Source organism: Lichenostomus cassidix, chromosome 6 (genome assembly GCF_008360975.1).
Source record: "Lichenostomus cassidix isolate B80296 chromosome 6, HeHo_3.0, whole genome shotgun sequence".
NCBI lineage: Eukaryota > Metazoa > Chordata > Aves > Passeriformes > Meliphagidae > Lichenostomus > Lichenostomus cassidix.
The window spans coordinates 13,754,027-13,778,308 of record NC_139487.1 but is presented as its reverse complement, the minus strand read 5'-3'; the positions used below and the strand labels follow the sequence as shown (position 1 = coordinate 13,778,308).

At 52.4% G+C, this 24,282-nt stretch overlaps 1 protein-coding gene across 5 annotated transcripts in view; it reads left to right on the top strand.

Moving 5' to 3' along the window:
• Positions 1–24,048, top strand: part of DNMBP (dynamin binding protein) — a 34,083-nt gene extending 10,035 nt beyond the window's left edge. For 4 of the 5 annotated variants that reach the window (XM_085065111.1, XM_085065116.1, XM_085065112.1 and 1 more), the window contains exons 3-17: positions 771–893; positions 1,444–3,387; positions 15,417–15,604; positions 16,228–16,327; positions 16,836–16,983; positions 17,504–17,521; positions 18,187–18,386; positions 19,461–19,591; positions 19,824–19,928; positions 20,124–20,252; positions 20,713–21,045; positions 21,486–21,668; positions 21,744–21,942; positions 22,040–22,491; positions 22,795–24,048. In XM_085065111.1, coding sequence (XP_084921237.1) covers positions 771–893; positions 1,444–3,387; positions 15,417–15,604; positions 16,228–16,327; positions 16,836–16,983; positions 17,504–17,521; positions 18,187–18,386; positions 19,461–19,591; positions 19,824–19,928; positions 20,124–20,252; positions 20,713–21,045; positions 21,486–21,668; positions 21,744–21,942; positions 22,040–22,491; positions 22,795–22,980 — 4,439 coding nt within the window. In that variant the 3' untranslated portion in view covers positions 22,981–24,048. The remainder of the gene's footprint in view (positions 1–770; positions 894–1,443; positions 3,388–15,416; positions 15,605–16,227; positions 16,328–16,835; positions 16,984–17,503; positions 17,522–18,186; positions 18,387–19,460; positions 19,592–19,823; positions 19,929–20,123; positions 20,253–20,712; positions 21,046–21,485; positions 21,669–21,743; positions 21,943–22,039; positions 22,492–22,794) is intronic. The other variant, XM_085065117.1, reaches the window with a different exon arrangement.
• The last annotated feature ends 234 nt before the right edge of the window (positions 24,049–24,282 follow it).

The following is a 24,282-nucleotide window of genomic DNA, read 5'->3' as shown; positions in this document are numbered from 1 at the left end:
TGTTTCCATGTACAGAGCAGGAAACTAAGACAAGGAAAAAGAGAGCTGATTAAAACTGAGGAAGCAACAGAGTATAGCAAATGCCAAAATGCCTAAACACAGTGCAAAGCTCTGGATGTCTAGAATATGGGGTTTCCAGGTTTTATGAGAAAATGTTGGGTCATCCAGAGGCAATGCTGGATGTGGTAGTAGCCCATGCTTCATCATATCCCCTTGCCTGAAATTTTATGGGAAAGACATTTCTAGTGGCCTTTGCAGTAGGCTCTGCCAAGTCCTATGCTCCCAGGACTGAAATTATCATGTGTGGTATCATGTGGTGGCCAACAAGTGTGCCATGGTGAAACAGATGCACCAGGTGGATATGCTCAGTCAGAAGACGTTAGTCTCATGATCCAGCACTGTTGGATCTCTTAGTCCTCACCATGGATCTGGGTTGGGAGGGAAGAGATAAAGACAGCGAAAACCTAGTATGTCTGTTCCTGGAAGCTCCATGCTGATGGCACAATCCCAGTAATGCACACAGCCTGTGGCTGCCTGGAGTAAGCCGAAGGCTCAAAGCTTTTTGTTCCCTGTTAGCTCTTAAGCACTTAAAACCCCAGGAATTCCTGACTCCCAAACTCATTCTTCTTCCACCAGGCTATTGAGGTGCCCAGGATAACTGGGTATTTTCCTTTAGCAAGAGATTAATAGATTCCAAAATCTGGAAGGAGGGTGGACATGGTGGTGGGTCACAGGAAAGGCTCACTGCTGATGACTCATTCTCCTTTTAGGGCAGTTTCCAAGCAGCTTTGTTGAACCTGTGGATATTCCCGCTTTGAAGCAGGGAGAAAAACTGCTTGTTTGTACCAGTGACTTCACATCTCAAGAGCCAGGGAGCTTGTCATTGCAGAGAGGTAATCTCCATTCCCTTCCTTTGCTTTGCACCTTAAAAGCCTCACCTGTTCTTCCAGATGGATGAACCTAGTGACAGCATCCTGCCTAGAGTGACAGAAGAAAGACATGAATTTCCTAATAGCTCATGACATGGGTCATGTCACATCCACCATGGTCCTCTGGGCTTCTGCCACTTTGATACCAGTTTCTCATGATCTATCATTACTCGTGAAACTCCAAAAATCGGCGTCATCTGATCATAGTAAATTTACAACTGCCTTTTAACTGACCCTCAATCCCCAAATCTTAGACTTGCATTTGGAGGGAAATGAAAGCTTTGATGCACCTTCACAGCTTTGCAGCCAAACTGTGTATTTTAGATATACAAGAACCTGCTGATACTTCATGCCTTACCCCCATCCTTAGCTTATGTGCATCCCCAGCATGCAGTGTGCTCTGACAGAGTGCCAGACCTTGCCCACAGCCAGGAGGGAACATGGGGAGGCAGGAATAAGAGGTGGGAAGCAATAATGAGAGCAGTTTTGAACTGTTATGTCTCATTCTCTGCAGGAGACTTGGTGATCCTGGGGGGGTCCCTGGCCTCCAGCTGGCTCCAGGGCCGAAGCAGCTGGGGTTCCAAGGGCTTTTTCCCCTCATCATGTGTGAGGGAACTGTGCCTTTCAGTTCGGAGACGACAGCTATCCCAGAGCACTCTCCTGGAGATGCCTGCCTACTCACTGGGCCAAGCCCGGGCCCTGATGGACCTGTCTGCTCAGCTGGAGGAGGAACTGGACTTCAGGGAAGGGGATGTGATCAACATTGTTGGTGTCCCAGAGCCTGGCTGGTTTGAGGGTGAACTCAGAGGCTGCAGGGGCATCTTCCCAGAGGGTTTTGTGGAACTGCTTACTCCTCTGCGAGCACCAGGAACCTCAATGGATCCGGAGCCCACAGGGACTTGTGACAGCAATGGGACAGTAGAGATGCCCCCCAAAGATGACAAGGAGCCAGGCAGTACTTATGGTGTTGCCCTCTATGAGTTCCAAGCCCTAGAGCCCAAGGAACTGGATTTTGATGTGGGCGACAGGATTCGGATTGTAGGCATTCTGGAGGATGGCTGGCTGGAGGGGGAGCTGAGAGGAAAACGTGGCATCTTTCCACACAGATTTGTGAGACTGGAAGCCTCTGAGGCTTGCAGGGAAAAGGTGGGTACTGGGGATCTGCAAGGTGGAGGCAGTTGTGGATTGACCATCCATCAAGATCCAGAAAGCACTTGCTCTGAAGCTCCTCCTTTGCCAGGGAAAGATAGCAGAGAAAAGGAGAATGGCTTGGCTGCATACCCTGAGCCTGGCACCCCTTTGTCTCACAAGGCAGGGAGGTCAGAGGGTTTTCTTGGCACTGACTTGAGACAGCAGCAGGCTGTTCCCAGCACAGGATACCAAGAGCCACATCCCAAAGGCACAGTGGGCTCGGTCCCCTCTAACCACATGAAGACAGTCAATGGTGTTCTCTCCTCTCCTCAGCTGCCTCCCCCACAGGGCAACAGGTCTGGCCAAACAGGTGAGCTGGAGCCTGGGGGGACCATTTCAGCCTCGTCAGGAAACTCAGAAACTCACCCCTTCCCTAAGCATGATAGAGACAGCCACACTGTGCCCTTGCAGGCTCCCAACTTCCCCCAAGATCCTTGCAGGAGCCAGGCAATTTCACCTCCTAACAGCTGGGCAGCATCCCAGCCCCAGGAGAGCCAGAGCAGCACCCAGGACCTAGACAATTGGCTGGACAGTAAACTGGAGAAGTCAAAGTCCTGTTCTTCCAGCTTAGGAGCTGCCCAGGTGGGCCTGGACAGACGGTCTGGGAGCTGGGGTGAGCGCTGCCCACTTGCAGTGCCAGGGGACAGCTGCACGGACCTCGACTCCAAACTTACAGAGCAGCTGGCCCAGTTTGAGAAGAGTCTGTCAAGTACTGCTGCAGAGCAGGACAAGGTCTCCCGTCACTTCTCTATCTTGGACTACAGCTCTGAGAAGGACATTGTCCGTGGGTCTCCTGAGTCTGTGTCCCACTCCAGGCAGACAGAGAGGAGGAGAGCCCTGAGGCCACCCCCTCCTCGGCCCAGCAGCCTCGCAACAACCCCTGTGCACATGCAGGGTGGCCAAGTGCCCAAAGGCAGGTCTCTGTCCTTCTCCGTCAAACCCTCCCGGCCTGCTCCCCGGCCTCCATCCAGCAACCAGCGGAAAAATGTGGCCCTTGCACAGCTTCAGCCCAGCACCCCAGAGCAGCGGGTGGAGGAAGGACGTGAGGACTTGACACAGGCAGGATCAGCCTCCCCCAGCTCCATCCTGCTGACTAGAATTGGAGAGGTGGAGCGAGATCTGGAGGCGTACAGCAAGACCCGTGCCGAGCTAAGCCTGATGCTGGAGGAGCAGCAGGATGAGCTGGTGAGAGCAGAGACCATGGAAAACCTTGATTTCTGTGACTCCAACATTGAGAGCCTCAGCGTGGAGCTGCAGGAGTTGAGAGGTGAGTCTACAGCAGCATGGGATGGGGGATGCTTCAGGAGCACAGGTGCCTCTGCTGTTTTACAGACACTGTTGAAGGCAGTCTTTTACACCCTTCTTTAATTCCTGATTTTGGTCATTTTGTAAGCACTGTTGCAGGACAAATCATCACGATTTTGCCTTGGAGAATCAGAGTGTCTTTCTCTGGATATCCCTTTGCCCTGGTCTTCCCCACCCCCTTTTCCTTCCAACTCTCCCATCTCCTCTTCCAGCCCCACAATACATCCAAAGCCTTCATCTCATCCACTCCCAGTATGCCCATGATGGAAGGCAAAATCACAGCTGCTGCAGTTCCAGTCTGCCTGCCTCGTTCCCTCTTATCTGTAGGGGAGTGAGCAGCAGCTTTGGAGTGGCTTTGCTTGTGGTCCTGCAGTTGAGATTTGAGTTGACATCTATGGTGTGACTGCCCTCAACCTGCCAGGGCACTGGGTTTCCTGTGGTTTCTGCTCTGGTGGTGATACAGACCTGTGAGGGTTTGTCACTCAGATGAGAAGGGGTGCACAGAAGGGGACTGAACCTGGCCTGGGAGTGGGATGGATTAGTGGGGAAAAAGTAAAGCCTGCCCTTGTGCTCCTGCCATCTGTGGAGTCCAGGACAAGAAAACAGCACTGTGCTGTTGGTAACAGCAACAAAGGGCTTTCAATTGTCGCATATATGTAACTGAAAATGCAACTTTTGTTCTTGCACCCCAGAAAAAAATTACTCAGGAAAGAGGAATTTCTCAGGATTATATCAGCACATTTGGTCTCTGAAACCTGAAGATGCCATGTAAAGATCAGTGCTGTTAATTACATTACACTTGATCTTACAAATGGATATCACACTGGATATTACAAATTAGTAGACAAATGGAAGGATGGGACCACATACATCTTCTCCCACAGACCCTTCCCAGGCTTCTCCCAGGAGCTCTGACACTGCAGTTCTCTTACTGAAACCCACGATGTGCAGGAAATGTGGGCACTGCATGCGAGAGGTGGAGTGAAATGCCAACTCCTGCCTGGGAATTACTCACTCTGACTTCATTGCCTCCATCCTCCCACTGCTTAATCAGCGCTGGGGAGCCCAGGCACTTTGCTGCATGATCATGTCTGATGCAGAGCACATGGGAATGAAGGCTGATATGGGTGCACCAGGAAAACAGGGTGACAAGCAGCCTCCACGTCAATGGTATGTGAGAAGGATGCTTGGAAGGATGCCTAGAGGATTTGAAGCTAGATGAAGTAACTTGAAGGTAGGAAGAGGAAAATCTAGGCTGAATCTCAAGGGAAATTGTCTTGCTGGGAAATGTCTCCTACTGTCTCAGTGCTTCCTGGCAGAGGACTGATCCTGTGGAACCTGTGGCCTGTTGGTTCCTGGAACCATCAAGTTAGTAACCCTTCAGTAGTCCTAGGGGATTTTTCTCCAATTGAAGAGACCTCTCTAGTCTATGATAAAGATGTGTCCTACCCAAGCTCTATCATGTCCCTCCTGACACACCTTGAGTGTGGCCAGAGAGCATGTTTTGCTAGCCCAGCTCTGGTGCAGCAGGCCAGAACAGTAACATGGTGTTGCATCAGCTCAGCAAAATGTGTTTATGCCATGTCTGAGGCGTGACCTCTGCCTTGCCACTGTTAGGGGGAAACATGGAGGCACACTGGAGGCAGAAAAGCTTTCACTAAGCTTTGACCAGCAACCAAAGCAGGGCTGGCATAGTCTTGGGGTAATCCAGCCCCTCAGTCTATCTTTTGGGGAGTGAAAGGAATAGTAGAAAATATGCAGTTTTCTACAGTAAATGTTTAAAATCGTCAGGGTGCTTTTCTGTTGGGTCTTGTGAGCACACTGGGGTTTCACTGATCATCAGACTTGGGCAAGATTAGTGCCTGCCCTCCTGCAGTTGGAGAGCCCATTGGTTTTATTTTTGTCTTCTACCAGCTGAGAGCATAGGCTGTGCATTCCTAAGAAGTGTTGCAAGAACCTGAGACATGGATGACATCCATAGACTCTCACGCTCTCTCTGTCAAGGACGCGTTGTGGTTTCTTACAGCAGCTCTGTGTTTGGCATGGAAAATTGGGAATATTTTGTGCCCTGCAGTGAGAGGCATTACTGAAGTGCTCCTGTAGTGTTTCTGTAGCCTCCTGGAAATGTATTTTGTGTGTTGGCACCAGACTCCCTAACCCAGGTAATCCCTTCAAGCCTGTTCCTGTCAGCACATGGAACAGCTGTTCCCCCTGGAGCTGTGGCTGCATGGCACTGTGTAGGCACTGCTCTTGCAGGGAGCAGCTCCTCTCCTGATATTCCCATGACAGTGGGTGAGGGCTGGGAACAGGAGGGGCTCAGCATCAGGGTTGAGCCAGAGACAGCCTGAAGGCCTCAGTTTGCCCCAGCGAGGTGAAGAGCAGAGCCCAGCCTCCTCTAGATCACACTGTTGCCTCCATGCCATCAGGGGTGAGAAGGCAGCAGATCTGGTGTCCCACCTCTGGTTTGTGGCTTCCTGCGGTCTCACACACAGTCTGTTTCCCTTCCCTGAGGACATTGGTCTGGGGCAGGGCCTCTGCATGCTCCAGTGCCCTCCTCTTCCCTGCCTCAGAGCTGCCTGCGGAGAGGCTTTGGCAAAGCCGTGGAGCCGGTTTGGGCAGTGAGAGCCTGCCCAGCCTGGCTCCCCTCCTCGCTCGGGGCTGGTTACTGATTACTTTGGGCAGCAGGTGGAGGAGGCCAGGGCTGGCAGCGATTGGGCCCGTGCCTTTGCTGACTGGTTTCAGGAAGCAGCACCTGTGTTTCACTTGGGACAGGAGTGCTGGAGCAGAGTGGAGAAGTGGCGTCAGCCCGGGGTTGGGCTCAGGGAGCAGAGAGTGAGGGGAGTTGGCCCCTGTGCCACGCCCCACAGGACTATGTGCACCTGTCCGTAGACAAAACACCGCATGGAGGATCCGAGACAGGAACCACGGCTCCTCAGCTGGGAATATGAGGACTGTTGTGCCGTACGGAGAGAGGACGTGGCTGGCTACAATGACAGACCCAGGGCGACAAGGAGGCAGTACCCGGGCAGCCAAGGAGCAGACAGCGGCTGGGACAGTTCCAGGAGACAGGAGGGCATCTCCGTGGACCAACAGAGCAGAAATGGAGGCTGTGGAGGTTTTTGGAAGGGAGAGATGCAGTACATGGACTGCAGGAGAGCAGACGGTGCTTGGGAAGGCAAAAGACAGGATATAGAGGGCAGAAACTACAGGGTGTATGAGAGGGAGGGAGTTCAGTACAGAAACTGCAGTTCTGAGATAAGAGAAGGGCGGAACAGAGAGGACAGAGTACCTGGGCAGTACAGGGAGAGGGGAAGGCAGTATGGAGAGGACAGAGGCCGTGGAGACCGTAGGGAGGGGGGAAGGTGGTATCAGGACTACAAAGATCCTAGGGACTACAGCGAGGATGAAAGACATTATAGGAAAAAGGAAATGTGGCGTAGGCAAGACAGGGACTCTGGGGGGTACAGGGAGAGGAGAAGGCAGTATAGAGAGGGTGGAGGCAATCAAGTATATAGGGAAGGGGAAAAGCGGTATAGAGATGATGGAGGCCCTAGGGCATATAGAGAGCAGGAAAGGCTGTGTGTAGGTATCAGGGACCAAGAACACCAAGAAGACACTGAATGGCACAGGCAGCCCAAAGGCCATGTCATGGACCACAGCAGTCCAGACAGAGGTGGTGAAGTTCCTGCATTTGCAATCAGGTGCTCAGGAGATAGTGGCTTGAACCTGGGGTCAGCTACCTGCTACACACAGTCCAAGACAAGCGTTGTTGATTACAATGACTGTGGGGAGCTGGAAGGAGAAGCCCCAGGGCCTGGGATGCCAGCCAAGAGCAGCCGTGGAGCAGAGCGTGCGAGGGTACGCACAGGCCGGCCAGACTGGAGCCAGGTCTGGGAGCAGGAGGCCGAGGAAGCAGGCAGGGTGGGCTCTGTGCTGCAGCGAAACAGCTTCTACAGACGGACGGCTCCCAGTGTCCTGAGGCACTCAGAGTTTGTGCAGACCAGGAAGAAAAAGCAAGGTACGCAGGGAAATGGTGGGCAATTCCCTTGGGTGTGCCTTCACCTGGCCCTGGCAGCAGGGCAGCACGGGGACTCTGGCACACGTGGGTGGCCAGCACAGACGGGCTCTCACAGGAAGGCTCCTCCCAGGGACTTGCAGAAATGAGCATCATTTTGCTGAGGCCCAGGTGGGAGGGAAGCACAGGTGGCACAGACTCAATGCTGTCCTTTCTGTTGCTCCTGAGTGTTTTAGGTACACCCTAAAACTTGTGGTCCTGGTTTGTCTGCTCTCTAAGGGCCCTGAGGAGGTTCCTCATGAGGGAAAGGGTGAGATGCTGGGGTTATTCCCACTGCCTATTTTACTTGTATAACCCATCATGAATAGATTCTATGTGTAGGAATGAATTCCTGACCCCGAGCAGGAGTATGGCAGCTGTTCACTGGCAGCACAAAGCAGGAAATAGAGGAAGCACTCAGACATATGCAGAGAGCTAGTACTCAGAGTTGTATAATTCACCTGGGCAGGACAGTGAGACACCTGCATGTTGAGGGCCTGTTGTAGATGGGAATCTCTTGCATCACCAGCCCCTCAGTACTGCAGTGCTCCCTTACTCTGCTACAACGGCTGCATATCCTGTGTCCTGTGTCCCCAAACCATCCCCAGCCCTCCAATCCCATCAAATAGCACCCTGAAGCTGAAGAGATGCCAAAGTGGAAGGCTTAGGTTGTCTTGCCATGGGTGAAATCATCCCATTGATGCTGTGGCTGTGTCAGAGTCAGCTGCAGACAGATTTGTGCAGCCTGGCTTCTTGTTGCAAGAATATTAGTGTGGGGAGGGGAAGTGGCAGCAAGGTGCTGGGGTCTGGGCAGAGGGACAGAAGGAGCGCTTCTTGATGGAGAGGTCTCCATGTGTCTGAAAGCCTTTTTGTTTCTGTGCCACTTCTGCCAGCATTTGTCTCATGTAGCAGTGTGTGTGAACTTTCCATGAAGTGATATTGAAACGCAGAGGAAAACAGTGCAACAGCCAAAGTGATGGCAAAGCTGGAGGCAGTGACTACCTTTGCCTTAGCATGAAATCTGTCTTCTGGAGATACTTGATTAAGCAGGCTCTGATGGCTGCACTTCTGCACTCTCAGGCCGCCCTTTTAGGGTGGGACTTTGCTCAGCTGTGTCCCCAGGGCAAGGAAAGGGAGAGGCTTTGCAGTGCCAAGACGTCCAAAGGGCAGAAGGGGAGCCAGGAGGAGGCCAGGAACAGAGTGGGATGAGAAATGGTCCACAAAGCCTTAGGAGGCTGGAGCAGTGCTGGCTTGTCCAGCTTTTGCAAGAGTTGAAGGGACAGACTGCAACACCAAGTGAAAGCCTCTGCTCTTCAGGGTTATAGGATTTTTCCCCACTGTGGCAGGCTCAGGGACAAGGGAGTAGCTGTGAGAGGCTCAGGGCAGATGCCCTCAGCAGCAGCACCAGTGTCCCACAGCAGGACAGGTGGGATGAAATCTCCAGGGACTTCAAATGCTGTACATCCTTGGCCTGTTGCTGGCTGCAATTGTCTGTTACATTCCCCCTCCTGTGCTGCTGGGGCACAGTGCTGGACCAGCAGCAGCCCTCCTTAGCATGTAAGGCTTTGCTGCTGTATTTTTCTTAATGTAAGATCCCACCAGCACCTCCCCAAATGAGCTCCCATTGTGCTTGGCAGGAGACATCCTCCTACCCAGCTTGCAGGCAAAAGTCAGCTCTGGCTCTCCCTCAGTGTGTGCTCCAGGCACTTTTTCTAATGCTGTCTACTTCTCTCACAGGTTCCTCCTCTGTCCACTGACTAACAGAATTTAGGACTTGAAAGCCCCAGTAGAGATCATAGAGTCATAGAATGGTTTGGGTTGGAAGAGACCTTTCAGATCATCTAGTTGCAATGCCACTACCATGGGCAGGGATGCCACACACTAGATCAGGTTGCCCAAGTCCGCATCCAGCCTGGTCTTGAACACTTCCAGGGATCTTTTCTGTAAGCAGTGTTATCACACTTTCAGATTTCTCTACAGTGTAACCAGGTGACAGCTACTTGGTTATTGCACCTCTGCTGGGATGAGACTCAGATGTCTGACACCTCAACAGGAGAACCCACCTGTCATAGCTTTGCTGCTTAGTCACCATCACTCTCAAAGGTTTTGCATGCTAATGTGTTCCATTTCAGCTCTGAACCCCAACCTTTTTCTCCTAAATTAGAGCTTTTTAGTTGATGGATATTCTTCTCAGGCAGGTACTGTAATTAAGTAATTTTTCTGTCTTCAGTTCTTTGTAGTGAATAGAGTCTTAAAATACCCATGTCAAAGGCTCACAGGAAGACCTTTAAGTGTTTATTCTTTCTGATTCTCACTCATGTTTCAGTTCAGACTCTTTTAAAACAGTGGACTTCAGCACTGTATGAGGTATTCTGGGTGGGTGTCAGCACTAGTTTACCTTGCTGTGCTCCTGTGCCCTTGTCCAAAACCCCAATCAGCCTCTGCAACACTCAGAGAACTCCTGTGGAATTTTGTCTGATCAAGCAAAAGAATTACTCCCCAGAATACAATCCTGTGTGTTTCTTGTTCCAATTAACACAGTAATGCATTTGTCTGCATTAAACCTGCTTGGTTTGAATAATTCCATCTTATTCAGGATACCTTGGCTCACTCAGTGACTCATATGCCTCATCTTTATTGGTGATCCTGTTGAACTGATCTTCAGTTCTCTACATGACAGCAGTAATTCACCATTTACTTTATGATGTGGAAATAATACAGTCACTGGAGAATCTGTTTAGAAATGCCCTCTTTTCTGGGTAGTGTCCAGTGGCAGTAGGTCTTCAAGGTACCAGTTAGCAAGGTCTTTTTGCTTTTTAGAAAGAAATAAGCAGAAAATTAACTGTATAATTTAACCTTTTTGTCAGGTTTGCCAAAAATCATACTCTCTCTGCCTACTTGTGGGATTGTGTCATTGTAGGGTTTCTTTTGTCCTGGATGGAAATAAAGGTCTATTATGAAGTAGCATTTTATTTCCTCATTTAAAAGATGAAAACTGAATTCTTAAGTCTACCATCCATAGATTTTTCTTGATGTCTTTCCTTTCTCACTTTTCTGCTTCAGAGTTCCTGGTGTGTCAATTATCTATTGTCTGGTTTTCTATGTTCAGCTATATTTGCTCTCTTTACTGAAGCACATATGCAGGACAGATTTTTCATTAATACCAGTCTCTTCATGTTTTTTGAATTATCTATTTAAAACATCCTTTTAAAGAACTTTCAGTCTTCATTCTTTCTTCTATCAGTATTTTCGCTCGTACTTTTGTTGACACCCTGCCTCAGCTTTAGAACCTTAGCACTTTTACACCATCATATTACTTCACTTTCTTTATCTGTGTCAAGGATTGGAATCATCCTCTGCTCACACTGAATGCCATGGGGCTGTCTGGGCAACCACAGGCTGTTTGAGGTGAAGGTTGTGCTCTTATCTGGCATAGAGACATCCCCACCAAGCAGGCTCTGCATTAGATGTGTCTGAAACACCAAGCCACTCCAGTGGCCCTGGAGAAGCATTCCCACTCCGTTGCTGTTCAGCCCACTGGTGTATTGCCAGTGTCTGGAGTAAGAGTTTTCACCCCAGCCAGATCCTGCTCCTGGCAGCAAGTTTGGCCTTTTGCTCAGATTAATTATTCCCTGCCCTAGTTTCATTGCCTCCCCTCTCACTGTCGGCAGTGGCTCCTCCCCTCCTGGCCTCCACATATTTCAAATATTTGCAGCTGGTTTGTTTTGTCCTGAGTCACTGCTTGACTGTACTGAGCCGTGGGGCTGGGGCCGGGCTTGCCTTGCGGCTGGGTGCAGCTCCACCGGAGATTCCTGGGATTGTCCTCGGCGCTGATGGGCGGCACGTCCCTCTCCAGGTTGTGTTAGAGCCTGCCAGGCTGCGCTGAGCCAGCGGGATGCTGCCAGGTGAGCCCTGAGGAGGAGTAGCTGGGGGCCATGCAGACCTTTGGGTGAGCCCTGCAGAGGAGTGGATGTGCATCCCATTGGATCTGGTCTTTGTGGGTCAACTCTGCCCCCAGAGTGGGGCAGGGAAAACCTCTAATTGCATGTGTGCTCCCACTAGGAGGTTGGGTAATAACAATTCACGTAAAGTTCTCGTTAATTGGAAGAAAGTTGATGACAGTGGCATTTCTCAGACAAGCAGAATGAGCCGTGTGATTGCAGTAGCAAATCACAGCCTCTCTGGGAAGGGCAGAGGTGGGAGTGTGCTCCATCTTCACACCTCATTGCCAGGGCTGGGTTAAGAGCTGGTGTTGGATCTCTCATGAGTCAGCAGGGGTACTAGCAAAGCTCTAAAGCAGGTGCTCCTGGGAAACTCAGACCATCAAACTGAGGAGAAACAGAAGAACAAAATCTGTCTCCGAAAATTGTGATTGAGAACATTGTTTTTGGAAATGTATTTCTGAATGCCTGTTTTGCAACTGTGTCATGGGTAAACACGAATTTGTCACTGGATTGGAATTTGGTGGCTTCATTAGAAATACCAGTTGTATTCCTGCAGGCCAACAGAGCCCATTCTAGCTGTGGTGTATGTCTTAGTGCCTTCAAAGTTGATGGGCATGATGAATCAAATCAAAAGGTCACATTTAAATAGAAAATCTGTGAAGTAAAATGGAGATTTGTTTAAAAAATACTCACTAGATGACCAAAACCCACAGCTGGGGAATTGGTGGGTTTAGTTAACTGCTTAATAAGCCTCATTTAGGGAAAGCTGCTATTAGACATACAAGAATGTGTGACAAACAGGAAACAATAAACTGATGGCAATTAACAGAGATACTACGAAATACAAAAAGTGAGAGTTTTTAAATGCATCACAAATACTAAGTATTATACATATTGGTCAGAAATAAGAGCCAAATATTTAAAATAAATTCTGTATTTGAATATTTTGAGCTGCAAGTGTTTGGAAAGAAGTGGGACGACTTTTGAGTTCATTGCTGAAAGAAGATGCTGGACTAGTGATAAACAATAAGAGTCCTAAGAGACTTGACTGCAGCATAGCCTTGTTTTTGAAGGGATCTTGAAATTTTCAAAAAGAGCAAGAAGGCCAGAGAGAATTAATTTGTATGAGTTTTCAAAATAATGCAAACACTGATACAGTGTAAGTGGATAGAACTGGTGCCCAGCATTGTGTCAGGACAACCAAGCTGATGGCTACTGTGGGCTTAAAATCTGTGCAGGGAAGGTTTTAATTTCCCTTTCATAGGCAGGGACTTGAGACTTGCCAAAGAGGGGTGTCATGGAGCTGGCAATCTCACAAATATGGGTTGAATCCTCACCACAGGGCACTTTCTGAAGGGCCTGACCTAGATTTACTTGCCTGGGGTTTGCTTGGTGGAGCATGGGGAGCTGCTGCTTTTGCCAGCAGCGCTGGGCATCCCCAGTTCTGTTTTGGTGAGCTGGAGCCAAACACGGTGCGACTGCAGTTTTGCTACAGCTAAGACTGGCAGCACAGCAGGGTTCTTTGGTGGTGCAGTAAACTCCTGAGGTGTCCTGTACAAAACGTAACGTGGTGGCATTTTGCCTGGGGCTAAATATAAAATCCTATTCTTTGGCAAAAGCAGGTGTGATCTTTTCCATTTGTCTGCCTAAAGGCTGCTGCACTGGTCATTTCTGGCTGTGATTTTGGCTCGTCTTCATTTTCAAGATTCTTCCCAGCCCACCCCCTGCAGCAGTATCATCTCACCTCTGGGTTTCACACACCTGTTTGCGTTGCAAATTAACACCTTCCTGCTTCTTACAGGTTGCCTTCCCACTTGAGCTTGCTCTCCTGCAAAACAAATGCCATGACTTCTTTAAAATAACTCATTTGTTGTTACTTGATTAACTCCCTGAGCCACAAAGATGCTGACTCGATTCTTTTGGTGTTTAGTTGTCCCTCCTGTACATTTTTCTGCTTATAGCCTGTTCAGGCTCCAACTGCTGTGTCTAGGGATATCCCTGTGGGTGATTGTGGAGAACCTTGCACAGCAGGGCCCAGTCTGCTGCTGAGATTTTGCAGATGCTGTGGAACTGCGAAGAGCAAAACCAGTTAAACCCAGCATCTGCTCCCAGATTCTCCTTGTGGATTCCTGCTGTATTTGAGTTGATAAAGTTCATCATCAGGGTCTGGTGGAAAATCAAGACATGCTGATGGGGTTAGTCTTAAGGATACTTGCCAGTAGGAATCAATGAGGCCTTCTCTTCCCAGTGATTGCTTACTAAATGTAGTTCTGGTTGTGTCTCTGAATTCTCCTCGGTGGAGCTCATTGTTTTGCCTCTCCCCAGGCTAGATTTCAAGGCAGGGCAGCAGAGATGCCAGCTTAGAGTGACAGGTATCTTCCCACCCACATCGAGGGCATCTGAGAGTTTCAGCTGGGTTTCCAATTTGCCAGGCTAGCAGTGGGAATGATTTTGAAATTGTTCTTTCTGCAGAGAGGCACAGTAGTTCATCCTCAGCCCAGGTAGCTGTAAGATGTTGTTTGGTGCTGATTCTTCTGGTTTCTGCCGCTGCTGCTCTGCAATGGGAAGAACTGAAAGGCCTGGCATGGTTTCAAATAATCATGGACTGAGTCAGTGGCTCATCTCAGCTTGGGTGTCTTTTCTTTCTCAGGTTGTTTCAGATGAAGACCCCGGCCTGGGAGAGCAGTGTGCAGGATGCTTAGGCTGAGGCAGCAATTTTCCCACCCTGTGTTTTATGCTGTCGTGCTGGGTACTGCCATCACCCCTCACGGCACAGCTGGGGGCTGCCTGCAGCCTGCCCAGCACCTGGGCAGAAGGGGCTGGGAGCATGGGGGGTCTCTTGGGGCTCTGCACAGTAGGTGCTGTGGTACCAGGATAAATCCCAAGCCCTGCTGGGTGTCCCTGGGATTAAGCAGGGCTGAGCCCCCGTTGCCTGAGGCTGTCACCGGAGAGGTCAGGGAAGTAGAGATCTGGAAATGCCTGTCCTGCAAAAGCATTCCTAGAAATGTCTGAGCTGGGGCATATCTGCAACTCTAAAAAAAATCCCATTAAGAGAGGGCAGCTGGGGCTCCGCGGCAGACGGCGCATTTGGGGAATCAGCCATTGGCATGAACTGGGGTACCCGAGGCAGGCTGGACGCTGCAAGGGGCTCCGTGCCTCCCTGAAATGGGGGAGACCGAGCGCTGCTGGCCTCAGAGAGGTGACCAGGGAGGGGTCGGAGAGGGGCCCTCCCGGGCCGGGGAGGAGCACGGCGGCGGTGGTTTCGGTCAGAGGACACAGCTTTAATCGCAGGCAGGTGGGGCAGAGAGCGGCGGGGCTCAGGAATCTGCGGGGGATAAAATGTCTCAATGGAAGCGGGCGGGGGCTGGGCCGGCCCGGGGCCGCAGGTGGGACAGAAAACCAGGCGGAGAGCCGGCCGGGGGGCTGGACGGGGCCGAGGAGGGCAGCCAGCAGCCCCGGGCCCTGCGGGCCGTGCGGCCCTGCCCAGCCCCGCTGGCCGGGATCCAGCTCCAGGCTTTGCCGGCGGCAGCACCGGTGCGGTGCCCGGGGCCCTCCGCGGCCATTGAGATGGAAGTGCCCCGGGGCTGCAGAATGGAGACCCTGTTCCCAGCCTGACGGGGGCCGGCCGCCATTGCCCGGCGGGGCAGAGGGGCTTCCCTCCGTGTCTGCTTCCTGGAGCCGCGGAGTCGGAGAGCGGGCTGGGAGAGGAGCCGACTGGCATCAGGGAGACCTTGTGAAGCAGGTTTGCTGCCCGGCGCGCCCGTGCCGGGGCTCTGCAGCGTTCCTGGGGCTGCGAGGCTGGGCTGTGGGAGCAGCCGGCTCTCCCTGCAGCCCTGGGGATAGTGCCTCTGGAAAGGCCCTTGGGCAGTCTGGGTCTCTCAGTAGTGCTGTTTCTCGGTCTCGTAGGTTACACGTGTCACCGTTCAGGAGCTATTTGTCTCCTGTCCTTGCATCCTTGCTGGAGCATGCTGATCTCGCTTATCTGTTTTGCAGAAATGACTCTCCTGTCCTCCCAGACACCATCGCTGGAGCCATCCTTGGCCACCACTGAGAGTGCAGAGCAAAGGATGCTGGAGAAGAGGGCCAAGGTTATTGAGGAACTGCTCCAGACAGAGCGGGACTATATCAGAGACTTGGAGATGTGTGTGGAGAGGATCATGGTGCCCCTGCAACAGGCACAGGTAGGAGCTGGAGAAGGAGGGGAAGCTGTGGTGCAGCACTGGTAGATTGTGGTAAGGATATTGAGTCCATTTAGTTCTCAGAGGTGACCAAGCGGCACAGGAACCCACAGAGGAAATTCAAGCTATTCCGAGGGGAGGACGGTGGTTCCCACAGCTCCCTGCACTTGTTGCAATAGCCCATCTGCTTTGAGATCCTGCTGCACTCTCATCCTTGCTAGGAGCAAGAGACCTGGCAGGAAGTATCACATACTGATTTCCTGGGGCAGAAAAAGTTTCTCTTCATTTGGTTTATAGGTTAAATTCAATGACAGGAGAAAGAAAATATGGGGTCTTGGCATGGGGACAGATTTAGTGGGAGGAGGAAGAGAAAAATGGGTGAGCAGAGGCAGGGATGGAATTGCTGGGAAAGAAGAGGACACTGTGGTAGGACACATAAGGAGTGAGAGTTTCAGTGCACTGGAGGATAACGGAGTGTGTACAGGAGTCACTCTGATGAGAGGAGATCACACCAGGTGCCTGTTGTGAAGCTGAGGACTGATGGGTTGCAGAAGGGCAACAGGGTGGCTGTTGGGTCTGACTGGGACATGTTCCCCATCCAGGACATCTCTTTTCCCATTCACTAGATGCAGAACATAGACTTTGAGGGCCTTTTTGGAAACATCCACATGGTAATTAACTTCTCCAAGCAGCTGCTGTCCACCTTGGAGGCTTCAGATGCCATCGGTATGAATTCTGCTGTTACCTTTTCTCGGATGGCTGGGATGGGTGTTGCTAGTGGCAGGGCATAGCAGTTTAAATGGTGGGAGAGGATTGCTGGGACTGGGCTTTCTCCCTGCTGGTCCCTATTGCCACTCGTCAGTCCAACAGGGAAACCAAGGAGATCTGTGTTGCCCCAGGGGTCACTATGCTGAGAATCAGTGCCTGTAGCCCTCCGTGACCCCTTGCCCCAAAAGCACTGCCAGCTTGTGCTATTCAGGCCTTGCGTTGCCTGTGCCTTTGCTCTGTGGCTCCAGTGACCAATGTCTCCACTACTCACCCCCAGGAGACCTGGATTGATTGAACTCTCTGTGCTGGTGGGTGATGAGGAGAGGTCCTGCATGCTGTAGTAGCACTGTCTTCTTGACCTGTGTGTGTGGACCGGAACTGTATGTCTCACCATGAGGCATACCAGTGTTTTTGGAGGCAGCTGGGGACCAGGAGACACTGAAGTCTGCTTTGCTGCTGTCTGCAGGGCCAGTGTTCCTGACACAGCGTGCAGAGCTGGAGAGTGTCTACAGAGTGTATTGCCAGAACCATGATGAGGCCATCTCACTGCTGGAAACCTATGAGAAGGATGAAAAGATGCAGAAACTACTTCTGGACCTGCTGGATAGCCTCAGGTTTGAACCTCTGGCTGTGGCAGCCACCAGGCTGGGATAGGGGTTCAGTTTCCAACATTCCTGCCCCTCTGTCAGCAGTGTTTGGACAGTTCAGGTGGTGGCTGGAGAGGGTCTGATGGTGGCACTGCATAGTTGACCAGCCTCTGGATTCAAATTGCCCCCTGCCCCAAGGCACAGGTGCTGGCAAACCTGTAGACCCCCTTAAAACCTGCATAGAAGCCACCAAGGTACAGAGAAGGTGGCATGTCCTGGTCTGTGGGTTCCTGTTCCCCAAACCCTGACCCACTGTGGCTGGTGAGGAAGGAACCACTTTGCCTGGCACAGCAAGTGCCAGAGCTCCAACTTGTGGAGGTAAATTCCTCAGGAGCCAGCAGTGCCGATGGCTGCTCTGGGAGGACAGGGCTGCCCACTACCCTGACAGCTTCACTGGCAGGGCAGAGGCACTGGCTGTGGGATTGCACACCTGCTGCCCCATTAACCCTTGCTTTTCTTTGCTTTTTGGCACTCTGTGGGCCAGCAGGAGCCTGTACAGTGAGTGGTAAGTGCATCCTTCCTCTTAGTCCCTGCTTGTCTGTCCGTGTTGGTCTGGCATTTCCTTGTAACTAACCTTCTGTCACAGGCTGGGTGCATGCTGGGGGGCCCTAACAATGCCTTGTGGAGGCCGGACTGAGAGGAGAGGGGTGTCTGTGGCATGATTGCAGCAGAGGCAGTGGGTGGGCTGCACAGGCAGGCAGCACAAGTGATGAGGTGAGGGGAGGTCTTGGGCAGGAAACAGGATTTGGGAGCCCTCAGCCCCAAGGAGCCAGGAGAGCCCTGCAGTGACTGCAGTCCTGCAGTCAATTTGTCCTGCACTGGGGGATAGATCTGGTCAGTTGGGTGGTGGAACAGCACTTGAAACAAGTGGCTCTCTGGCAAATGTGTGGCTGTGCTTATGTGGGATTTTGTGGTGGGTCTGGGAATGGAGAGGATCCTGGCTGGGAAGGATCACCTGGTGTGAGTGAGGACCAGAAAACTGGGGTTGATCTGAGAACACCAGTTCAGGAGTGCAGTGAGTTTGGACATAAGCATGGCATGACTTAGGGAGTACAGTGGATTTAGAGGCATTGGAGTTCTGGATCTGGTTGGCATTAGTTTGAAGGGGCAGAATTTGTGTGGCAGAGCTGGACTGACACCTGATACACCTCCTTTGTCCGGACTTTCCAGGGGTTGCACAAACTACATTAACCTGGGCTCCTTCCTCATCAAGCCGGTGCAGAGGGTGATGCGGTACCCACTGCTGCTGATGGAGCTGCTGAGTGCCACCCCTGAGGCTCACCCTGATAAGACACCACTCACAGCTGCTGTCCTCGCAGTCAAGGAGATCAACGTCAACATCAACGAGTACAAGCGCCGGAAGGACCTGGGTGAGGAGCTGGGCAGAGCTGGGCAGAGAGAGACAGGAGTGGGTGTGCTGAGGTTGGCATCTGCTGGCCATTGAGCCTTAGCTGGCAACCACAGTCATGGAGGAAATCTCACTGCTCAGAGGAATTGGGCCCCATCACCTTTGTACCTGCCCTTCAAGTAGCTGCTACTTGTGAGCAGGTCCCCACCTGCCTCCTCTTGTCCAGCCCACCTGGCTCCCTCAGCACTCCTTGTGGATCAGGAGTTGTGGTTCTCCCCCATATCTCATGGCCTTCAGGCACCAAAACTAGACACAGTACCCAGGTGTGGCCTCCCTAGGACTAAACAGAAGGAGAAAATTACTCCCTTTGATACCTGTTGGCCACCCTCCCTGTTTTTTCTTGGAAGCCCCTGGTTCATGCAAATCTTACACTTAATTGTTTCCTTGTAGCCCCACTGAAGCTGAGGTGACATAGGCTGCCTGTAATGATTGCTTGTATCTGCTGAAGCAGCAATATAAACACCTTCTGTATGTCCAGTGATTATTGGACATCATCTCCTATGTCATCTTATGCTGGCACTATGCATAATCCTGTGGAAAAGCTTAAATGGTTTGTCTGCAAACTGTGGGGCATCTCAAGAACCAAACAGGTTCTCTGCTGGATGGGATGGGGTTTATGATACAATGTTTTACAAGAGCTTATAGTGATAGGACTGGATAATGCTTTAAACTAAGAGAAAATAGATTTAGATTAGATAAAAGGAAAAAATCTGTACAGTGAGGGTGGTGAGGCACTGGATCAGGCTGCCTGCAGAAGTTGTGGATGCCCCAGCCCTGGAAGTCTTAAAGATCAGGTTGGACAGGGCTTTGAGCAACTTGATCTGGTAGATGTCCTTGCCCATGGCAGGGGGTTAGAACTAGACAATTTTTAGGTCACTTCCAACCCAACCATTCTATAATGATATGTGGGGTTCTTGGGACTACAGAGGCTTGAGGAAGAGGAAAGCTAACAAGGTGATTGTTGATGAGGCAGTGTAAGACATGACATGGGTGTTTGTGCTAACAAGGGTTTTGATTTCTATATCAATCTCTTTAGTGCTAAAGTACAGGAAAGGGGATGAGGATAGCCTAATGGAGAAGATTTCCAAGCTCAACTTCCACTCTATCATCAAGAAATCCAACCGTGTGAGCAGCCACCTCAAGCATCTCACAGGCTTTGCACCCCAGGTACTGTGCATCAGGTGCACTTACACCCTGCAGTGCTTCTCCAGAGGTATCTGCTGTCCCTCCACACCCCTTCCCACTGTGCAGCTCTGATCCAAGCCAGCAAGGCAGTGTGGGCTTAGGGTCTGAACTGCCCATCTCTGCTGTCCAGCTTCTGGGCAGGAATGCCCCACATCTTGCACTCTGGTAGGTGCTGAGTCCTGCATCGCCTCCCTTGAAACACTTTCTCTCACAGCTAAAGGATGAAGCCTTTGAAGAGATAGAGAAAAACTTCCGGATGCAGGAACGTCTGATCAAGTCCTTCATCCGGGATCTTTCCCTCTACCTGCAGCATGTTCGGGTGAGTCAGTCTGGGTGTGATGCCAAGCCCGTGAGGCTCACCATGAATGCCCCTCCTGTCTGCATGGTGTTACCCTGCAGTACCTCTGGCCACTGCTCCTGCCTGAGCCCTGCTGGGGTCAGGTGGTCTGGGCTGCCCTAGGATCCTCTTTGGGGCAACAAGCATAGCTCAGCTGAATCTGTCTCCCTGGTGCAGGAGTCAGCTTGTATGAAGGCACTGGCAGCAGGGAGCATGTGGGACCTGTGCACAGAGAAGGGAAGTGGGGACTTGGACCAGTTCCAGAAAGTGAATCGTCTCATCAGCGACCAGCTCTTCTCCAGCTTTGTGAGTGGGGCTGTGCTCTCATGTGCTGGGTGTGCCCCTTTGGGGCCCACCCTGGGGGTCTGCTGCAGATAGGCAGGCCCTGGGAGGCTGCAGGGAGGGTAACGTGGGAGAGGTGTGAGCATTCCTGCTTAGCTCTACCCTCATGAGAGCTTTGATGCCTGGGAGTTTATGAATGTGCCTGTTAGATACACACTTTTCAGCTCTCCCTGAAACAGTTCAGCTCTTTATGTGAGTGGTTCAGGTACTTCCCGTAGTGTTACCCATGCTACGGGTATGGCACAGTTATATAAGATTATAGAATAATTGCTGTTGGAAGGAGCCTCTGGAGCTCCAGTGGGTGCCATCAGGAGACAGTCACTGTACTGTCTTGGCGAGGTTGTGTGCTGGAGAGCGAGCTGCTGGCATTCACTGTGGGAGAGAGCACCTTGTCTCACCTTCTCACTGCTCCTGTGCCCACCAGAAAGAGCGGACAGAGCGGCTGGTGAGCTCCCCCCTGAGCCAGCTGCTGAGCATGTTTGCGGGGCCCCACAAGCTGGTGCAGAAGCGATTCGACAAACTCCTCGACTTCCACAACTGCACCGAGCGAGCAGAGAAGCTGAAGGACAAGCGAACGCTGGAGGAGCTGCAGTCAGCCCGCAACAACTACGAGGCCCTCAATGCCCAGCTGCTGGATGAGCTGCCCAAGTTCCTGCGCTTCGCCAAGGAGCTGTTTGCCAGCTGCGTGAGGGGCTATGCTGAGGCACACTGCGACTTCGTGCGCCTGGCCCTGGAGGAGCTCAGACCTCTGCTGTCGGTGGGTTCCCACAGTGCAAGCAGCGCCCAAGGCTCAGTGCAGTACTAATCTGTGCAGGGTTTGTCTCTGAGCCACACTGGGAGCTGTCACATTGTGGGGGAAGCTGCCACTGTGGTTTCAGGCCACAAGTGACCTGTGGAGGGCTCCTGTGGGTTGCTGTCAGTGCAGGGATTGCAGGGTTATGATGGAATTGTGTGTATATATTGTGAAGGGCTCTGGCTGCTCCTGGAACAGTGGCAAGAGGGAATTTGCCTGAGAGAATCTCAGGTCACAAGTTTGAGGACCACTTTGTAGCTCAGTCCAGACAGGACTGCAAACGTGGGTCTGATGGAGGTCACAGGCAGGACTCAGACCCCTGCCATGGTCTCTGCTGTAGCTCTTGGCCACTTCTCCCAGCAGCTGTCACCTAACCAGGATCCCCATCTCTGCTCTGGTTTCAGTTGCTGAAGGTGTCTGGCAGGGAGGGGAACCTCATTGCCATCTTCCAGGATGAGCACAGTCGAGTCCTCCAGCAGCTCCAGGCCTTTACCTTCTTCCCAGAGTCCCAGGCAGCTCCCAAGAAGACTTTTGAAAGGAAGAGCATGGAACGGCAGTCTGCCCGGCGGCAGCCCCTTGTCGGCTTGGTGAGTTCCCTGTGCCTGGTGTCAGGGCTTGCAGAGCCCAGGACAGCCACTCACACCTGCCTTGTTCCTCTGTAGCCAACCTACCTCCTGCAGTCGGATGACATCCGAGCCGCCCTCCTGGCCCGCTATCCCCCAGAGAGTCTCTTCCAGGCAGAACGCAATTTCAATGCTGCCCAAGACCTGGATGTGTCCCTGTTGGAAGGAGACATTGTGGGCGTCATCAAGAAGAAGGACCCCATGGGCAGCCAGAATCGCTGGCTCATAGACAATGGGGGTAGGTGGCTGTTCCTTGCCCTTGGTGCCTACTGTGAGTCCCCTCCTCTGGTGTCCCTGTGCCCCAGTCTGAGCTGCCTTCCTCTCCCTCTCTGCAGTGACGAAAGGCTTTGTGTACAGCTCCTTTCTGAAGCCCTACAACCCTCGCCGCAGCCAGTCAGATGTCTCTGTGGGCAGCTACTCTTCCAATGAGTCAGAGCACAGCAGCTCCTCTCCCCAGAGCAATGCCACCCTGAGCTTCAGCCCTAGTGGGACAGCTGTCACCTTCACTCAGAAACCCCTGCAGGACTCTGCGTCCCCGGCAGATGTGTACCAGTCCCCACAGCCCCTGCTGGAGGTGGACTCCTCCTCTCTGCCCCAGCTTGGCTCTGGTGACAGGACGGCACCACTGGCTGGTACAGTGACATCTCAGCGCCGCTACAGCCGCCCTGAGCTGGGCTGCAGCCCCAGCTCTCGCAACGGGCACCCCACCAAAGCACATCTCAGGCCCACGCCCTCGGTGGAGGACAGAGACTCTGGGCTGGAGAACAGCGAGTCAGAGGGCAACCAGGTGAGTCCTCAGCCGCCGCTGTGGGGCTGGGGATGCCAGGGGCTGACCCCTTTGCTTGAGTGGGGACTGAATCATCCTCCTCCCTGGCAGTGTCCAGGAAGATGTGGGCAGTGGAGTATGAGATCTTTTATTACAGCAACAGAGGTGCAGAGACAGGCTGCAGATGGGGGTGGGCAGAGGCCAGGATGGGGCTAGGACTTTCACTGTTTTGGGAGAAGGACAAAAGCCCACACATCCTATGCAGTGTGACAGCAAGGCTGTGTGGTGTGACCACCCAACTGATGCTCTCCCCCTGTCTGGCAGGTCTACTATGCTCTCTACACCTTCAAGGGCCGAAACACCAACGAGTTGAGTGTGTCAGCTAACCAGAGACTCAGGATCCTGCAGTTTGAGGACATCACAGGCAATCAGGAGTGGTGGCTGGCCGAGGCCCATGGGAAGCAGGGCTACGTGCCCTCAAGTTACATCCGGAAGACAGAGTACACGTGAAGCGGCGGACAGGAGCCTGCACCCCATGCCTTGTTCCTGCTGCGACTGCTAGAGGTCTGGGGAAGTCTGGCCAGCCCTGCAGCCCCTACTGCCCACCCTGAGGCTGTGCCTCTCACCTCTGTGCAGTGCTCCTGGGCCCCAAGACACTGGCTGCCATCACCCCTTCAGGGGAAGAAGAAGGATGGGCTGGCCAGGTAGGCAGGAGCAGGCAGCTTGTGTGAGGGCAGGGGTGAGTTCACCTGTGCTGTTTGAGCCTCCCATGTCCAGCCAGGAGCAGGGGAGCAAAGCTTGGAGCTGTGGCCTGCCTGGGAGGGTAAGGCTTGACTAAGGCTGAGGAGCTGCTGTGGATTTAAATTGTGGAAGGCTAATGCCAAGTTTCTTGAGATTGTCTGTAGTCAAGTAGTTTTAAAAGCAGCTCAGACTTTCTGAATGTGCTCCCTGTGCAGCAGGAGCCTGGTCTCACCTGTGTGTGCAGGACCTAGGGTGGGACATTTACACACTGCCTGGAGAAGCAGCTCTGAGGTTTGCTTCGAATAGTTGAGCTCCAGGCCTGGGATGGGTGTGGCCTCTGAAACCCTCACGAACAAAGCCCCCACCAGGTGCCTTCTCCCTGAGCTTGGCCTCCCAGGGCCTTGGCCTCTCCAAGCTCTGCTGCTGCCAGTAGCCATCAAGTTCTCATCTTTCAGGTGAGCCAGAAGCCCAGAACACCAAACCCTTGTCAGCACAGTATTGGTTGTACCCAGGCGCCCCATCTTTGCACTGACATGCCCAGCTGGCTGCTCTGCGCTGGGGCAGGGCAGAAGGCAAAGCACAAGCGGTCCTTGAGCCTGTGCTTTTGGGCACTCTGACCAGAATTGCCTCACTTGTGCTTTCCTGCACAGCACAGGAGAGGGTGCTGACATCTAGAACAGCAGGACCATGCCCTGGAGGGGTGTGGTGCCTTTTGCTGGGTTGATGTGTGATACTGCTGCTGCCCTGTCCTGAGGGGAAGCAGTTCCCTTCATGGGGCAATGTTTGTATCCCCCGTACTGCTGCTCTGTAAATAAAGATTTGCCCTTGTGTATAGAAGGTGCCTTTGCAAGCATTGGGAGAGCTGGGAGGAGTGTCTGGCCAGTGCTGGGCTAGGGGCAAAGACCACAGATTTCATGCAGACTGCCAGGCCAGGGAAAACATTTCCCTTTCGCTTGGGTCCAGCATTCTACTGCCTTGGTGTTTGTGCCAGCTGCAGCTCAGGCATGAGGAAACTCTCACAGGAACCTTCTTCATTAAGATGAAGTGGGTGCACTGCCTTCTTCCCCCAGC